An 18,691-nucleotide genomic window follows, 5' to 3' on the forward strand; every position below is an offset into this window, starting at 1 on the left:
ACTTCAAAACCTGACTTCTATAAATGCTCAGGTCTTAGATTCGGTGATAAGACTGAGGAGGTCATAGCCAGAGTTCTGTATCTGAGGAAGAGGCTGGTCTTGCAGAGTGAAGTTTACCTGGTGATGATCCCATCTTCTGCAAGAATGAAGGCTGCAGTAGGATTGGCAGCCCTGATGAGGCTCTGCAGCTGAACTAGGAGAGGGTGCCTCTGCTCGGTGGTGTGACTGGTGAATACCACGTTACTCACTAGGCCTGGGAAATAAAACCAGGAGGGGTTCAGCCTTCAGAGTCCTGACTGGGGCTGAGAGTTCACACAAATGTGAGCCCTTGCTCCCTCCCTGACCATTTCTTTTAGCAGTCCCCTTGTGTAGACACCCCCCCCCCAAAAAAAAAAAACTAATACACAGAACTATCATTCTGTTCCCCGCTCTGCACTGCAAGCTCTTGCAGTGAATGGCCTCAATGCTACAGCTGCCTCATTTCCTAACCTCTGTCTTAATTCTTTCCGGCTGATACCTGGAGCTTCTTCATCAAAGGGTCCTTTTCACATCCCATGTACTTAACCTCTTCAGGAACTGGTGCCAATGACTTTCATTAGTTCAGAACACTGTCATTTACCAAGCACAAACCATTTGTCAGGCGCTAACCACTCTCAGAGAGTGCACAGTTAAGGAGTCTCACCCATGGACCCACAGTTTCGAGGTAAGTGCTAAGAAAGAGTCACATAGTGACACAGTAAGGAAGGGGGGCCCATGTAAAGAGAGGTTGTGGACTGGGGCCACAATCACTCCCAACCTTTCTGTGAAAATAAATAAGTAAAATCCACAACACTATAGAAAATACAGAAACCAGAGAATTTATCACATCCCACTATGCCAACACAATTATAATACCTCTTTCATACTTATCCTTTTTGGTCTTTTGTCTTTTTAGGGCTGCACCTGTGGCATATGGAGGTTCCCAGGCTAGGGGTTGAACTGGAGCTGTAGCTGCTGATCTACACCACAGCCACGGCAACTCGGGATCCAAGCTGTGTCTGTGACCTACACCACAGCTTTTGGCAATGCTGGATCCTTTACCCGCTGAGTGGGGCCAGGGATCGAACCTGTGCCCTCATGGATACTAGTCAGGTTCTGTTAACCACTGAGCCATGACAGGAACTCCCCTTCCAAACTTATTCTTATTTTTACATGGCTATGAATACAGCACACACACCATTTCTGCTACAAGATCATTTGCATTTGTGTTAGTCAATCACTTTATTCACTTCTTAATATTGTGAAAATTTCAAACATACACAAAAGTAGAAAAAAAATAGTAAAATGAATGCCCATGTGCCCATCGCTGACTTCGAGAATTATCAACACTGGCTAATTACAGAGTTCCCGTCGTGGTTCAGTGGTTAATGAATCTGACTAGGAACCATGAGGTTGTGGGTTCGATCCTTGGCCTCGCTCAGTGGGTTAAAGATCCAGCGTTGCCGTGAGCTGTGGTGTAGGTCAAAGACACAGCTCAGATCTGGTGTTGTGGTGGCTCTGGCGTGGGCTGGCAGCCACAGCTCCGATTAGACCCCTAGCCTGGGAACCTCCATATGCTGCGGGTGTGGCCCTCAAAAAGACAAAAGACAAACAAAAAAAACAACTTATTGTGATGATTATTTTGCAAAGCAAATATGAAATCATTATGTTGTACACCTGAAATATAATGTTATACCTCAATTATACTTTAATAAAAGGAAAGAAAGTTATTTGCTATTTACTAACAAAATAAAGGTGTATTCTTTCTTTTGAATTATTTGGTACAAAAATATTCATGAGAGGTTATACATGGTGTCCTTTTTTTTTTTTTGTACTTTTGCCATTTCTTGGGCTGCTCCCGCGGCACATGGAGGTTCTCAGGCTAGGGGTCGAATCGGAGCTGTAGCTGCTGGCCTACACCACAGCCACAGCAACGGGGATCCGAGCCGCATCTGTGACCTACACCACAGCTCAGGGCAACGCCGGATCGTTAACCCACTGAGCAAGGGCAGGGATCGAATCTGCAACCTCATGGTTCCTAGTCGGATTCATTAACTACTGAGCCACGACGGGAACTCCATGGCGTCCTTTATCATTAACCATTTTCAATATTTTGCTTGAGAAAGTTCCTGTCATGGCGCAGTAGAAAAAAAATCTGACTAGAAACCATGAGGTTGGGGGTTCGATCCCTGGCCTTGCTCAGTGGATTAAGGATCCAGGGTTTCCGTGAGCTGTGGTGGAGGCTGCACATATGGCTCAGATCTGGCATTGCTGTGATTATGGTGTAGGCCAGCAGCTACAGCTCTGATTTGACCCCTAGCTTGGGAACTTCCATATGCCGTGGGTGCAGCCCTAAAAAGACAAAAAATAAAATGCTTCTCCTGTATAGAACATATTATAATTATATTTGATTTTTTGGTTTAATACAAGATACTTTTCCTTTTACTAGATGTTTATGCCATTTATATTTACTGACACTTTGATTCTGTCACCTTATGTGGAATTTTGTTAAAATTTTTAAAAACCTTCAGCAGTATGATTTCTGCATTCTGTTTTCTGCTTTCCTTTTGACAACTGGTGGCCTTACAGTCTGTTTTAAGTTCTTTTTTTCTTTTTAGGGCCATACCTGCAGCACACAGACATTCCTGGGCTAGGGGTCCAATTGGAGCTGCAGCTGCTGGCCTAAGCCACAGCCACGGCAACCTGAGACCTGAGCCGCATCTGAACCCTACACCACAGCTCATGGCAATGCTGGGTCTTCAACTCAGTGAGCAAGGCCAGGGATCAAACCCTTATCCCCATGGATACTAGTCAGGTTCATTACCACTGAGCCACAACAGGAGCTCTCAGAATCTCATTTTCTTTACAGCTTCTCCCATACTTGAAACTTCCATCCTCAAGGTCTTCATGTATGACTTAGATGTGGCAACAGCACAAGACTCAGGAATTCAAATGAAGAATATATCTGCATCTTGTTTATTCTATGTTAAAAAGGTTCCTCACATGCCTTCCTGTTCAGAAGCTTTAACATTAAGAGTGTCAGAGAAGTCTCCTAGCAAAGGTAACATTGGCAGTGTTTGTACTCCCATTTCCATGTAGAAAGGAAGGCTGTGGGGAGGCAGTGAGGACAGCCTGGTGAGCCTCCTGCCAGAACTCCATGTCCTGGAGCAGCCACAGAAAGTGGCTGGGGCCTTTGGAAACTGTGAGGCAAGGCCAGGTGGCCAGGCCCAGAATGTGGCACAGTGGGGAAGCAGGCAGGGTTCTAGAAGGCTCAGCACATTCCAGAGATAGCAAATATGGGAGCCGGCTCCTGCAAAAGGACCTTGAGATTCCCAGGGGTGGAAGACAAGAATAGCTGTGGTGGATCTTGCAGGGAGGAGCCACGAAAGGCTGAGAGAAGATCTATACAGGCCCCAGGACTCAGTTTAGTATATAAGTCTTGGGCAAAATAAACTGGACTCAGATTAGTGCAAATGTGCCGACCTGTGCAGCATGCACCAGGGTCACAAGCGCAGGCCTCGCTTGGCCTGCCCAAGGAAAGGCTAGGGTCTGGGTCTCTGACACACACACCTTGCTCAAAGTCCTGTCTGCCCCAGGAGTACCATGTAGACAAACCCTGTGGGCTTTGGATTCTAGGTCAGGAATTGGACATAGAAAAGGGGCTTTGCTTTATGGAGAAACAAGCAAAAGGATTATCCCCAGCATTCCTCAGGCCAGCTATGCAAACTGCTACCTGCCAAGAGGAAATACCATCTTTGAGGTAAGGTACAGCAGTTATCTGGAGCACAGGGTGAAGAGGCCACTGTAGGCGGTTTCATCCGGCTTGAAGCAGGAGCTTCTGCTCTGTATCAAGGACTAGACACTCAGATCTGGCCAAGGTCTCATCAGTCTGGGCTGTGAGTGAGCAGGCAGCCTGACCTGGTCCATTCCCAAGAGTGGAGAAACATCTCTGAGGTCTGTGTGATCATCCCAGTCTGGCTACAGGCTTCCAGCAGCCCATGAGAATACAAATCTCACTTCTTTTGTCTACAGATACTTCTAAAAGCAGGCCAGGTAGTAAAATATCTGCCCTTTGCTTTAAAGCCAGCATTATAATGAGCCTGGCTTGTTGTTTAAGCACTGAGATTATTTCCCAATCCTTGGAATTTTGAATACACATCATTTTGGGGCTACAATATAGCGCTTTTCTCATTGTAAAATAATCGCCTGCTGTAAAAGCAGTGAATCAGGGAGCTTGACTCATGAAATCATGAACAGGAACAAAGGAGGTAACTGCTCCCTTGGGACATGAAATGTTTGTTTATCGGTGGCAGATCCTACCTCTAAGAGAGCCATCAAATCCCTGAGGAGAAAGAAATACTTGCCTTTTATCTCCTGTCTCCTTAGACAGTCCATGCCCATGGTGAGCCAGGTCAGATCAGTCTATAGGGTCTTTTGGGCCCTGATGTAAGGGGAAGATGTCTACTAAGACACTGTCACTTCAAGCCCCTTGTTCAGAAAACAGCATGTATGACCTCAAGGTCATCTGCCCACATCCCTAGCTTTCTTTACGTAAGCAAGAATTTGACACACATTGCTTCTGAACAATGAGTTGGAAGGCAATGTTAATGAAATATGTCTACCAAATGCCAGAGAGAACTCATTCTGTCTTGTTCTAAAAGGGCTTTCCTGTTATAATTCTAGGAATACCCAGATTCATGGACAGTAAGTACCCAGATTCATGGACAATAAGGATAGAGGACTTCCCTAAGGCTCTCTGCCAGGGTAGCCTGATCATCTTTTCCCAATGCAAAAAAAGCAGACGGTCACTGAAGGAGAAAGTGCCAAGAAGCCAAGGGGCACTAGGGTGGCAATAATCATGTAGTCATGTAATGGACAAGGGGCTGATGATAGCCACACCCTTGGCTTTGATCATGACTACCAAAAATGTATCAAAGGATCAAACAGCTCTCCTTGGTTATCTCCTGGACCTATGTTTTCTCCTGTGTATTCCATTTCAAATATGAATCACCAACTTTCCCTATCTTCCAAGCTAGATAGAAACCTAGGAGTCATTCCAGATACCTCCTTTTTCAATGTCCCCACCCTCCCAATCCAGGCTGTTACCAGATCCTATTGACCCAACCCCCATAAAATCTCTTTAATCAACCTGAGGTGGACACTGTGGATAGACGCAGCCAACCACTATTCCTAAAAAAAAAAAAGACAAACTAAGCCCAGTTCTTACAGAAGCCACACTAACCCCCACCTCACAGTAAGGAAGGACAATGCAAGGCTGAGTGTAAACTACAGGATGGGTGGAAAGTAGATGTGGAAAGTTTCAGAGTATGTAGCAGGGCACTAAGGGAGAAAGTTCTACTAAGCCATACCCTGCATTCATGGGACAGGAGAAATGCATCAAAATCTTGCTGATCTAGAGGCTAGGAATACCTATTCAGTCCACTGACACTAACTGGAAGGCCAGGGCAGACTTATATCCAATTCAGAAGAGGTGTTGCCATCGCAATTCACATTATCGTTAGAAACTCTTGAAGGAAATCTACCTATCAAATATGATAAAAGCAAAAAAATGCCAAACTTTTCCCTAGATCAATTTTGTTGGTTTTAGATTTCAGAATGGTAGGTGGAAAACAAACCAACCAGAATGGTTGGAGCATGAAGAAAAGTCTGTTGCATCTAAATAGAATTTGAAAGGCATTCAAGCAGGAAGTAAAGCATATTACTTACCTTGTGAACACTGGTCAAGACATTTAGGAAAAAGAAATCTAGGGAGAAAAAAAATATTTTAAAATCATTAATTTCAGAATTTTCATTATTTCTCATAAAATATGAGTATCACTAATATACAAGATGTTACTCAGTTGGCCGATTGGCAGGCAACACTGAGCATTAAGGATGGCCAGGGTTATGCAAAAGGTTTTCATTCCTTTGAACTAAAGCTCTACAAACCTCAGAGAAGTCCCCACATGATCAATTCTCGGTGGAATGTTGAAGAGGGGAGAGCTCACTCTCAAGACTACAGGAAATGGAGACAGAGAGCTTGGTCTTTTTTCCCCCACAAAGAGATACTGTCCTGATAGTAAAGGGGACACTTCAAAGGAAAAGAAAAGTTACGTTTGCCTAACTATGCCAAGGGCCTTCAGTACCAAATTTGCCATGTTTCCCTTTCTGTGTAAAACAGAATCCTGGTTCCCCTTTAATCCCATTCTGAGCTCAAATAATGAAGGAAATGCAGGAAACTGACTGGATCAAGCACATTCTCAGTGCTTTAAAACTTCTAAAACATCACAGTGCTCTCTCGGCGAAGAAAACTAACATTAATGAGAAGAGCTGCCTTTTATTGAGGTCGTACTATGGGATGGGCGCTGTACAAGCAGTTTACATACACAATTTTATTTTCGCATCACCCTGTGTTAGGGTACTTAAAAGCTGCAAAGAGTGGGAACTTCCACATGCCTCGGGTGCAGCTCTAAAAAAAAAAAAAGACAAACTAAGCCCAGTTCTTACAGAAGCCACACTAACCCCCACCTCACAGTAAGGGAAAACAAAAGTCTACTATACTCTACTTCCACCCATTTTTTCAAAAAATAAAACATGATCTAGGAGCAACAAGGCAAATTATTTTTGCTTCAGTAGCCACTTTACAAAAAAACACCAAACCACTGGATTTGAGAGTTTAAAAAATTTGATTCTCAAAAAAACTTATTATAAATGTAATACACAATCCATAGCTAAAACCATATTAAAGGTTAAACATTACATGCTTTCCCCTTCAGCTCAGGAGCAAGATCAGAAGGAAGATGGTGTCATTATACCCTGGAGGTTTTAGTTAAGGTAATTAAACAAGGAAAGGAAATAAAAGACATCTAGTTTGGAAAGGAAAAAGTAAAACTATCTCTCTTCATTCATGAGATGCTTTTGTATGCAGAAAATCCTAAGGCGTCCACACACACATAACAAGCCAAAACAGAACTAATAAATGAGTTCATCAAAGATGCAGGATGTAAGATCAATTTACAAAAATCAACTGCATGTCTATCTATACACTACCATTGAGCAATCCAAAAATAAAATTAACAAAAAATTCAATATCAAAAAGAATAAATTACACAAAGGAAGTATAAGACTTGTACAATGAAAACAAAAGAACATTGCTAAAAGAAATTAAAGACCTAAATAAATGTTAAGACCTAATCTACATTTACGCACTGGAAGACTTAATATACTTAATATGGCAAAATTCCCCAACTAGATCTACAAATTCATTGCATTTCCTATCAAAAATCCTAAGTGTTTTTTTATTTTATTTTTTTAGCCAGGTCTGTGGCATGTGGAAGTACTTGAGCCAGAAACTGAACCTGAGCCACAGCAGCAACCTAAGCTGCTGCAGTGATAACACCAGATCCTTAACCTACTGTACCACAAGAGAACTCCCAAAATTCTCTCATTTTAAGTGTACAATTCAATGATTTTTTAATTTTTTAATTTTAAAAAATTTTCGTCTTTTTGCTATTTTGTGGGCCGCTCTCGCGGCATATGGAGGTTCCCAGGCTAGGGGTCGAATCGGAGCTGTAGCCACCAGCCTATGCCAGAGCCACAGCAACGCGGGATCCGAGCCGTGTCTGCAACCTACACCACAGCTCACGGCAATGCCGGATCGTTAACCCACTGAGCAAGGGCAGGGACCGAACCCGCAACCTCATGGTTCCTAGTCGGATTTGTTAACCACTGCGCCACGACGGGAACTCCTCAATGATTTTTTTAAAGTAAATGTACAGAGTTGTGCAATCATCGCCACAATTCAGTTTTAGAACATTTTCATCACTGAAGGAAGATCTTTCCTTTCTGTCTTCCCAGACCTTTTATTCCTCTTCTTTGAGCTCTTCCCACATCACCTTGTTAGTTTCTCTTCCTAATTTTTTCTTCACAGTACAGAGGAGTACTTGTCTAGAATGTAACCTGTCTTTATTTGCTTATTACTATCTTTTCCTACCTTTCTATGATAATCTCTCTGGTAGTGCCTCATTCCACGTTAGACCTCTTTCTACTTTAATTCATCTTTAAGTAAACTTGAGAAAACGAAGAGACACAAATGGTAGAAAGATCGGCATATAAGAGTCAATATGGCATTCCAAAGTACAATGGTGATGCTCAACATTCACTATATAACCTAACCTAAGGCAGAAGGAAAAACAGATCACCTTAGCTTTCTTCTTTTCTTTTCAGGGCTGCACCTGCACCATATGGAAGTGCCTGGGCTAGGGGTCAAATTGGAGCTGCAGCTGCAGGCCTATACCACAGCCACAGCAACACTGGATCCAAGCCGTGTATCTGCGACCTACCTCCAGCTCGTGGTAATGCTGGATCCTTAACTAAGCAAGGCCAGGGATCGAACCCACAACCTCATGGACACTATGCCAGGTTCTAAACCCACTAAGCCACAATGGGAACTCCCACCTTAGCTTTTTTTTCTTTTTTCTTTTGTAACAGCAAAACCCAGGTCAGAGCTAAAGAGAAGGGAGAATGGTGAAGACATTTCCTGGGATCAGTTAAGGTGATTAGGAAAGTAACTTCTAACATAATTTCTATGAGAAGTTTACAGACATTAACTTGGGATTCAAATAAAAGGGGAGCTTTTTCAGATGAAGATCTAAGGACAGCTAAGTCAGTTAACCAGGAAATGATAATAATATGGACTAGCTAGAAAGACCACATGAATAAGACCTGGGATATATTTCACTAAGCTAAAGGGAGAGGAAACCAAATAGCTCTATTAAGGGACAATGTCATGTTTGAAATTTCCCAGTGAGGAATTCTCCGATGATGAAATATGTACTTCTGGACACCACTGGGGAAGGAAAAACTGTAAAAGCCATTCAGAAAGCAATTTAGAAAGGTGAATAAAGAGTAATAAAACTGATCATACAAAAAAAAAAAACTGATCATACAATTAATTGATCATATCACTTTGAGGACTTTATTCTAATGAAATTATCTGAAATTTGAGAAGTTTATATGGATAAAGATATTCCCACAGCATTATTTATAAGAGTAAAAAGTTGGAGACGTCCTATGTGACTGGAGATGGGATTAAGATGGTGGAATAGAAGGACTGGAGCTCAACTCCTCTCCTAAAAACAACAACGTTTACAACTAAATGCTGAGCAATCTTCAACCAAATGGACCGGAAATCTTCAAAAAGATATCCCGAAGACAAAGATCTCCAGAAGACAAAGAGGAGGCCACATCAAGAGGTAGGAGGGGTGATTACGCAATATAAGCAACCCCACACCTCCCTAGTAGGAAGCCCCACAGACTGGAAAGTAACTGTATCACAGAGACTCACCTACAGGAGTGAGAGTTCTGAGCCCCAAATCAAACTCCCGTGTGTGGGGATCTAGCCCTGGGAGAAAGAGCCCCTGGAGCATCTGGCATTGAAGGCCAGTGGGGCTTATGCACAGGAGCGCCATGGGACTGGGGGAGATCCCATTCTTAAAAGGCGCACAGGCTTTCATGTGCACTGAGTCCCAGGGAAAAGCAAAGGCTCCATAGGAATCTGGATCAAACCTGACTGCAGTTCTTGGAGGACCTCCTGGGAAAACAGGGGTGAATGTGGCTTGTTGTTGGGGAAGGACATTGGAAGCAGAGCTCGCGGGAATATTCAGCAGTGTGCCTTTCTCTGAAGGTGGCCATTTTGAGAAAGCTGGGCCTCACCCATCAGCACTGAGAAGCCCCAAGCCAAACAACTATCCAGGTGGGATCACAGCCTCACCCACCCGTAAAGAGACCTAAAGCCCCCCCTCTACCCCAGGCACATGGCTGCCCCTAATCTCTCCCAGAGACAAAGCCCCACCCTCCAGAGGGATAGGAATCAGCTCCAACTACCAGTGGGCAGGCATCAGTCCCTCCCATCAGGAAGCCTATAGCAAGCCCCCATACCAAATGCAGCCACAAGCGGAGCAGATACCAGAAATAAGAGAGGCCACAACTCTATTGTCTGCAAAAAGGTCACCACACTAAAAACCTATAAAAATGAAAAGACAGAGAACTGTAACTCAGATGAGGGAGAAAGAAAAAAAAAAAAACAAACAAACAGAAAAACAGCTAAGTGATTAGGAGAGTCTCAGCCTCCAGGAAAAAGACTTTAGTCTGTTGATGATGAAGATGATGCAAGACATTGGAAATAAACTGGAGGCAAAGATGGTTAATTTACAGGAAACACTGAGCAAAGAGATACAAGATATAAACTTAAGCAAGAAGAAATGCAAAATATAACTGAAATAAAAAATTCACTAGAAGCAGCCCATAGCAGAATACAGGAGGCAGAATGAATAAGTGAGCTGGAGGAGAGATGAGTGGAAATCACTGATGCAGAACAGAAAAGAGAAACAAGATTGAAAACAAACGAAGAGAGTCTCAGAGAACTCTGGGACAACGTTAAATACACCAACATCCATATTATAGGGGTGCCAGAAGGAGAAGAGGGAGAGAGAAGGGGACAGAAAAAATATTCCAAGAGATAATAGCCGAAAACTTCCCTAACATGGGAAAGGAACCACTCACTCAAATCCAGGAAGTGCAACGAGTACCATGTAAAATAAACCCAAGGAGGAACATCCCGAGACACATATTAATCAAACTGACCCAAATGAAAGACAACGAGAAAATCTTGAAAGCAGCTAGCGAAAAGAAACAAATAACATACAAGGGAACGCCAATAAGGTTATCAGCAGATTTTTCAGCAGAAATGCTGCAGGTCAGAAGGGAATGGAAGGATATACTTAAAGTGATGAAAGGAAAAAACCTCCAACCAAGCTTACTTTACCCAGCAAGGCTCTCATTCAGATTTGAAGGAGAAATCAAAAGCTTTACAGATAAGATACGAAATCATCCACGCACAATTATGCTACCAAAATCAGAAACTGTGAGAAGAAGAGGGTACAAATGCAGGATACTGGAGATGCACTTGCAATTAAGAGATCAACTTAAAACAATCTCGGATATATATACAGCCTATTATATCAAAACTTCAGAATAACTGCAAACCAAAAATCTACAATTGACACACACACAAATAAGAAAAATCAACTCAAATACAACACTGAAGATAGTCATCAAACCGCAAGAAGAGAGAACAAGAGAAGAAGGGAAGAAAAAAGAGCAACAAAAACAAATCGAAAACAATTAATAAAACAGCAATAAGAACATACATATCAATACTTACCTTAAATGTTAATGGACTAAACGCCCCAACCATAAGACACAGACTGGCTGAATGGATACAAAAACAAGACCCATATGTATGCTGTCTTCAAGAGACCCACTTCACTTCTAGGGACACATACAACTTGAAAGTGAGAGGATGGAAGAAAATATTCCATGCAAATGGGAATCAAAAGAAAGCTGGAGTAGCAGTACTCCTATCAGACAAAATAGACTTTAAAATGAAGAATATTTTAAGGGACAAGGAAGGTCACTACCTAATGATCATAGGATCAATCCAAGAAGAAGATGCAACAATTTTAAATATCTACGCACCCAACATAGGTTCACCACAATACATAAGGCCACTGCTAACAGCCTTAAAAGGACAAACCGACAATAACACAATAATAGTGGGGGACTTTAACACCCCACTTACAGCAATGGACAGATCATCCAGACAGAAAATCAATAAGGAAACACAGGCCCTGAATGAAGCAATAGACCAGATGGACTTAATAGATATTTATAGGACATTCCATCCAAAAGCAACAGAATACATATTCTTCTCAAGTGCACATGGAACATTCTCTAAGATTGATCACATCCTATGTGACTAACAGTGGGAATCTGGTTAAGACAATTATGTCCATACATACACAAAATGGTTACATAATCAATCAAAATGTAATCACCACTGTAATATGGAACATATATATGTTCACTTACATGATAACATGTTTATATGTTAATCTAAGAGGCAAGACATAAAGTTATATGTATACCACAAATGCAAAAAATCATGCAGAAAAGACCATGTAAAAAAGACCAGAAAGGAATTCACAAGGATTATAATAGTTACACTGAGTCAGTGAGATTATGGCTGAATTATTACTCAATTTTTTTTGTTGTTATATTACTTCCAAAGTAAAAAACAACAACAACAACAAAAAAACTCCACCTGTTAGTAGTGAGAATTGATTGTCATTAACTGAGATAAGATAACTTTAAAATGGCTTAACCACATGAAAATGTATCTGTGAATACTCCAAGTGCCTTGGGACACAAGGCCCTCTCCTGTGCTAACAAGGAAAAGAAAAGCCTGCCATGGGCTTTCTTTTCTTCTGGGAGAAGCTATTTGAAGTCCCACTGCTCTAGAAGGGCAACTTTCCAGTACACAAAGAAAAGCAGTAAGAAGCTGCCAGTCCAAAGGGGTCCTCCAAGGACCCACCACTAATCAACTAACAACTAAGCATACATAAGGTAGACTGATGCCTTCCAAAGACAAACGCACATCAAAATGTGTCTCCTTCTGACAGATGGAAGAAAACTGCTTTCTGTACCCCTAAACACACCACACCTGTGCACTGGAGGTGGTCCTGAGTGTGTACCTGTGCTCCATGTAGCAGCTGAGGGGCTCCACACACACTGTGATGGCACCAATGGTGAAGGATGACTTGACGTTTGGGTCTGGATGGGTCTGTAGGGCCTGGACAACATCAATAACATCTGTGTAGCTGGAGAGAAAAAGGGAATAATTAGTTGACTGACTGGGGCTATAGAGTGGGAGAAGAGGAGAATGCTTGCTGAGTGGCTGAAAGAAAAACCAAAAGGGGCATAACACTATAAATCCATTATACTTTAATTTTAAAAAAATGTAAAAAAAGAGAAACCAAAGGGGGATACTGCAACTGGGTTCCTTCAGGTCACCTGAATTAGTCTTTTAGAGCCTCTGGAGTCTACAGTGTTTCTGAATTTCCAAGTTCTATTAGTCGTAATTGTGCAAGACTTGAGTGGAAGAAAAATTCTGCCACCCATCCCCCTCGGAGAAGGCTGCAGGTGACCCTGGGGCTCTGAGGGTGGGCCTTGATGTCCCTTAGGTCAGTTTTCTAATCAAGTTAGGGGCTCCTGCATTGGTCTATTTTCTTTAACAGCTTTTTACTCTCCTTCCATCTCATACTAATAAGCAGGCAAGAGAAAGTGGGATCATGAGATACCTCTCCAGGTCAGTAGACACACATCAAACACCTTCTGCATTCGTATCTCCTGCCTGGAACTCCTGCCAAACTCCAGACTTGCAGGGCCAATACCTTTAGTTAGAACTTACTTTGTTCACAAGCCAACTCCCCTATGTCTGTTCTTCCTGAGGTCTTGTCCTTCTCAGCAGAGGAGACTCCACTCTTTCAGCTGCCAGGCCAAAAAATTTGTTTGTTGTCTTCTTTGACTCCATTTTTTTTTCTTAATCCTCGAAATATAACCATGCTCCTACTCCCACTCTACCACTGGGTCCAAACTGCTACCATCTCTTGCCTAGATCTCCCCCGGCAGCCTCCTTGCTGGCCTCTCTGCTTCTGTCCCTAACTGTTTTCAACACAAAAATTAGAGGGGTTATGCTAATGCCATTGGCCAAGCCACTGAGTGAGTAGCTTCTCTTCCATTCAGCCAGAAAGCCAAATGGCCCCCAGAGCCCTCTAAGATCTGACCCCCACACTGCAGGGAAGAGTTTCACTTATTACTACTTCTTCCCTCACCTGAATCTAGCCACTCTCGCCTCCTGGTTCTTCCCTGGACATGCCAGGTACACTTCCACTTTTGCCCCCTCTGCCCCCTCTCCTGTGATGCTCTTTTCCTCAGATGTCTGCAAGCTTCATGCCCTCAGCTCCCTTCAGGTCTCTACTGGCATCTTATGAGAGAGGATCCTCTGACTCTATACAGTCTATGTGATACAGCAATCCCCGCTCTGGTACTTACTTCCCCCATCCCGATTCTTCTCCAAGAATCATATGAACATCAGTTACATATGATGTTCATATATTTTCTTATTTGTTTTATTGTCTGTCTCTGCAATAAGAATGTAAGGTGCCTGTTGGGTGCTATAATCTATGGTGCCTAAAGCAGGGCAGGTGAATGAACTGGACACTGAACTCTAGGTAGACTAGTGGCCACTCCAAGAGGAAATCTGCCCTCTTCATCTTCTGGAGAACATTTTCCTGATGGACTCAGCCTATCACAAAAAGTCAGTTTTTATGGAGGGAAGGCAAATCTGATGGGCAGCCTTGCTGATCACATGGACCTGGGTCCCAGCTTGGGGCTGGGGTATAGGTACAGCCTGCCTGAGCCATATCCTGAGGTTCTACAAACAATTCACCTATTAAATAGTACTTGGCTTTATTCCAGAAACGAGATTAGCACCCCCGACCCCAGAGTGCTTCAGTCCTGACCAACCAGCAGTGAGTGCTTCAGCAGAGAAGGTGGTGTGCCCCATTCTAGACAGAGCGAGCCCTCTGCTCAATGGCTTCTCTTGCAGGCTTCTCCCACTGCCTGGGCATGTATGAGCACGTGGGGTGCTTTCCATTGGTTCTGCAGTGTCTGAGTGGGTCTGGGTGCTAGAAGAGCCCCCTACACTGCCAGGCCTTTACAGCAACACATCTGGTACACAGTCCTGGAGCTTACACCCTGGCCCAGATCTCTCTGTGGTTGTGTTTAATGGCCTGAACACTCATGGTTAAGTGCCCCAGTCTTGCTCCTCAGCATCAGATTTTCCTCTTTCGCTAAAAAAAATTTTTTGAGGGCTTTTTATTTTCCACGTTTGGTACAAGTTTTAGAGACTCTCATTTCTTAGGGTAAATAAAAAGAACTGAAAGAAAGCCAGTCCTGAGGATTCTTGTCATTTTAATTAATTGATTTATTTTTTTCATGTATCGGTTAACTTTTAATTTTAGAAGAGTTTGCGATTTACAGAAAAGTTGTTGATTTAGTACAGATGGCTCCTGCCTAGTCCACATCCAGTTTCCTTTATTTATTTATTTATGTATTTATGATTTTTAATTTTTTCCATCATAGCTGGGATTTTGGTCATTTTAATATAATAGATTTCCCTTAAAGAGGGTAACTGGGGAATTCCCAAGTTTTCAGAACTTTCCATTAATCTTCACTGATACTAATGGAAAAAGGTTAGAGTGAAAACTGGTCCCATGCACCTTGGTGAGACCAACACTGGCACTGCAGCCTGGAGCCACTGCAGCGGACAATCACTCTGCTTGTTCAGGGGATGCCTGTTCAGGTCCTCCCCCTCTGCCCAGCCCCTGCCCTCTAACCAACCTGGGCATGGCTTCCAGACAGCAGGAGGCAGCCTCAGCCCAAAAGGGAGCACACTGATCCAGCTGCTGGAGACTGTTACCTGGTCCCAACGGCCCAGGTGGCTAAACTGCCCAATTGCAGGATGAAGGCAAAAAACTAACGCTTCATGTTGCCTCTCTCTGGTCAGTATTTTTTTTATTAAAAACAGAAACAAAACGCAAAACAAAAACCCAGCAGGGCTTTAACTTTCTTTCCTCTGAAACAACAGATATCTCATACAAGCATTCTGAGAAATACTTTGTTTTAAATGTAGATAAAGAATGATTTTTACAATATTCCAGAGTATAAACAAATAAAGCCCCTCAAATTCCTTAAAATTAATTTTTTAAAACTCACATTTCTACATCTTTACTTATTTGTGTAAGTGTACGTATTAAGTTCCACACAATTCTGTCACCTACGTAGGCTCCTATATCCACCACCAAAATAAAGATACTGAGCAGGAGTTCTCCTGTGGCACAGTAGGTTGAGGATCCAGCATTACCACTGCAGCTGCTTGGGTAGCTGCTGTGGCGTGGGTTCAATCCCTGGCCCGGGAACTTCCATGTACTTCTGGGGTGGTAAAAAAACAAAGAAAGGTACTGAATAGTTCCAACACCACAAGGCTCCCTCGTGTTGCCCCATTTTAAAACCACACTCACATCCTTCCTGGCCCCCACTTCCATCTCTAACTCCTGACAACCACTAATCTGTCCTCCACTTCTAAAATTTTATCATGTGTTCAAAATATATTAATTCAATTTTTAAAAAAGCAACTAAGAGCTCCACTTGATGTCAAAGCTCAACTCCACAGCCACCTGCTCTAGTAAGTTGAGCAGGACCGGGCCACTCGAGAGGCAAAAGAAAACTCCACCCTATAGCACAGAATGCTATAAATCAAAATAAACACCACCTTCAAGGAATAAAATCCTCAACTTGAGAAGCCTCTAGGGTGTCCCTTCACCAACAACCTCAATACGGGGTTCAAAGGCCCAGCTCCAAGAAGGACATGCTACAAAGAGGCTGCTGTGTATTCCCTGCTGAGCCTCAAGAGAACGGCCCAGCCTGCCAGAACAGTGTCATAGTGAGCACCACAGCAGGAAACCCATCTGAGCTTCCTGGTTCTTGTGCTGTGAAGGGGAAAGAGCTGGGCTGAGAGTACAAGCAGGCTAACCATACATTGTCACTGTAGTCCAGAGCAGCCAGGGCAGCTGACACTTCTGCAGACTTGTACGGCCAGAGACAAGGCATCAACGATGTTCTCTAAAGTGACGGAAGATGGAAATAACCTCAGCTGCACAAATGTCAAGCTACCAAATTTGGCTCCAGGTCCACATTCCCAATGACTCTCAACTCTGGAGGGGTGGCAGGAGGTGATGAAGCTAGGCCAGCCTAGTCTGTTGACCACTGGAAATGATGGAAAACAAGTGTTTCAAGTCTTCTTGCTCTGTGGATTCCACAACTTCAGGCCAAAAGTAGGACAGAAGTGCCAACTGAAGGGAAGCCTAGAGCAGGACTGAGAAGAAGATTTGAAGAAGAGGAATGATGGCCTGGCAGGGCACACACTCCTGCTTGCCTCCTGTAGGACCATCAATCAGCCTGGCTTTCCTCCAAGTCTTACCATCACACCCAGGAGACCAAATGGGGCTTTTGATCTGGGCACAGTCTTTACTGGAAACAACTTGCTAATTGCAAATATCAGTTATTATGGGCATAAAAAACATAGCACAGCACAAAAGCACTTTATGAGAACCACCAAAAGCTTTTTTATTACCAACTCTAATGACACCAGTGACGAGCATAACCCATGAGTTCCTAATCTGGCACATTCTCCTCTGGGCCCAGGGGGTGATGTGCTTGCTTCCCCTCCAGAAGGTCTCAGAACAGGTCCAAGGATCACTGTAAGCAGGGTCCCCTGAGCAGTGGTACACTCTGTCAAACCTATCCTCCTTGTCCAACTGAACTATTCATGCTCCTTACTTAGGGTCCAAGGAAACCCTTCTGGACTAGCCAGCTCGTGGATGGTGAGGCTCAAGATTAGAACGTGGGGGCTGTCTCTGCAACTCCACAGGAGGGAGGACTGAAAAGGATGAGATCCCTTGCCTTGGTGGCAAAGGGAAGAGGGTTAGGGACCACCACTGTTAGAAGAATTATCAAAGAATCTTGCCCAGAAAAGATCCTCCCTAATTCCCCACCTTTTGGGGTTACTATGATGTTGAAGCCAAACTTAAAATTTGTGTGCAATCTACACCAGCCACTCTGGGCTACAGGATGGCAACAGGAGTCCTTGCTGTCTGTGTAACGTAGACACTTCTCATGTGTGCGTGGAGTCTGTTCTGTGCCCCAGGTTAGCCACACGTGAAATTATGATAATGGCAAGGTCACCACCCTACCCCACTATCCCCAGAAGACTCCCAGTGCTCACCCTTGTAATACCACCAACAGTCTGGTCTTCTTGCGAATGTAGGCTGACTGGCGGGCAGAGCGGTTCTGCTGGGCCTCCAGGGCACTGGAAAGGTATCTCTGGAAGTGGGCAGCATGAAAACATTCGGAGCTGTCCATGACTTGACGGTATACCATCCACCTAGAAATGGCAAGTGTAATCTCAGCGTGAGGGCCACCTACCTGGAGACCTGGCCCACAGGCTTAGCCAGTGGATTCAAATATGACCAGCCCTCTCACACTCTGCCCAGTGGAGCCGCACAGGAGAAAGCGATCTTGGCACCACAGAAATGGGGTGAGGGTACGGGCTAGTCTTGAAACCACTCCCATTGGAGCTTCTGACAGGAAATGCCTTGCCAGGGAAAAAGGTCTGGTAAACACATGACCAACAGATTTCAGAGCTGAGAAAGACTCCTCAATGGGTAGTCACTTCCTGAAGGACCATTCAATAAAGTGGCTTCAGTCTGTTCTCAGTAAAATCCTTGCTAAGAATAAATAATGGGTAGGGTGAAGAATTCAGACGGTTCATAGAACAAAGGCAAAGGAAATGAGGAAGGCTGGCTACTGAGTAATTTCAGAGCAGGTTGAACATTCCCTCGTCTCTCTCTCACTGCCCACATCTCCCACTCTGAACTCCCAAACTTTTATGCACTCTTCTCGATTCTGCTATATGGCCTCCTGCAGGACTGCCTCACTTTGAGGGAGGCTGACGAGATGGTAAATGGCTGGTCTAGTCAGCAAGGGTTGTTTAGCAATCCGCCAGCCAAATAGAAGTGATAGATGAATGATTTCCCCAATGTCACCTAAGCCGGCATGTCCCAGTTGCACCTGTACTCACACACACCCTTTGTGGTCATGGAAGGATCACATCCACCAGGTCTCAAGTTCTAACCACCCTGGTCCTGAATCA

General features: G+C 43.6%; 1 protein-coding gene across 3 annotated transcripts in view; it reads right to left on the bottom strand.

The window, feature by feature from the left end:
• The window catches only part of DNAAF9 (dynein axonemal assembly factor 9), a 154,200-nt gene that overhangs the window by 22,948 nt on the left and 112,561 nt on the right, over positions 1 to 18,691 (bottom strand). For all 3 annotated transcript variants that reach the window (XM_047771506.1, XM_047771505.1, XM_047771507.1), the window contains exons 27-30: positions 17,765 to 17,923; positions 12,612 to 12,737; positions 5,746 to 5,783; positions 118 to 253 (exon numbers count right to left, since the gene is read on the bottom strand). In XM_047771506.1, the coding sequence (XP_047627462.1) occupies positions 118 to 253; positions 5,746 to 5,783; positions 12,612 to 12,737; positions 17,765 to 17,923 (459 nt within the window). The remainder of the gene's footprint in view (positions 1 to 117; positions 254 to 5,745; positions 5,784 to 12,611; positions 12,738 to 17,764; positions 17,924 to 18,691) is intronic.

This window comes from Phacochoerus africanus, chromosome 3 (assembly GCF_016906955.1).
Source record: "Phacochoerus africanus isolate WHEZ1 chromosome 3, ROS_Pafr_v1, whole genome shotgun sequence".
Taxonomy (NCBI): Eukaryota; Metazoa; Chordata; class Mammalia; order Artiodactyla; family Suidae; genus Phacochoerus; species Phacochoerus africanus.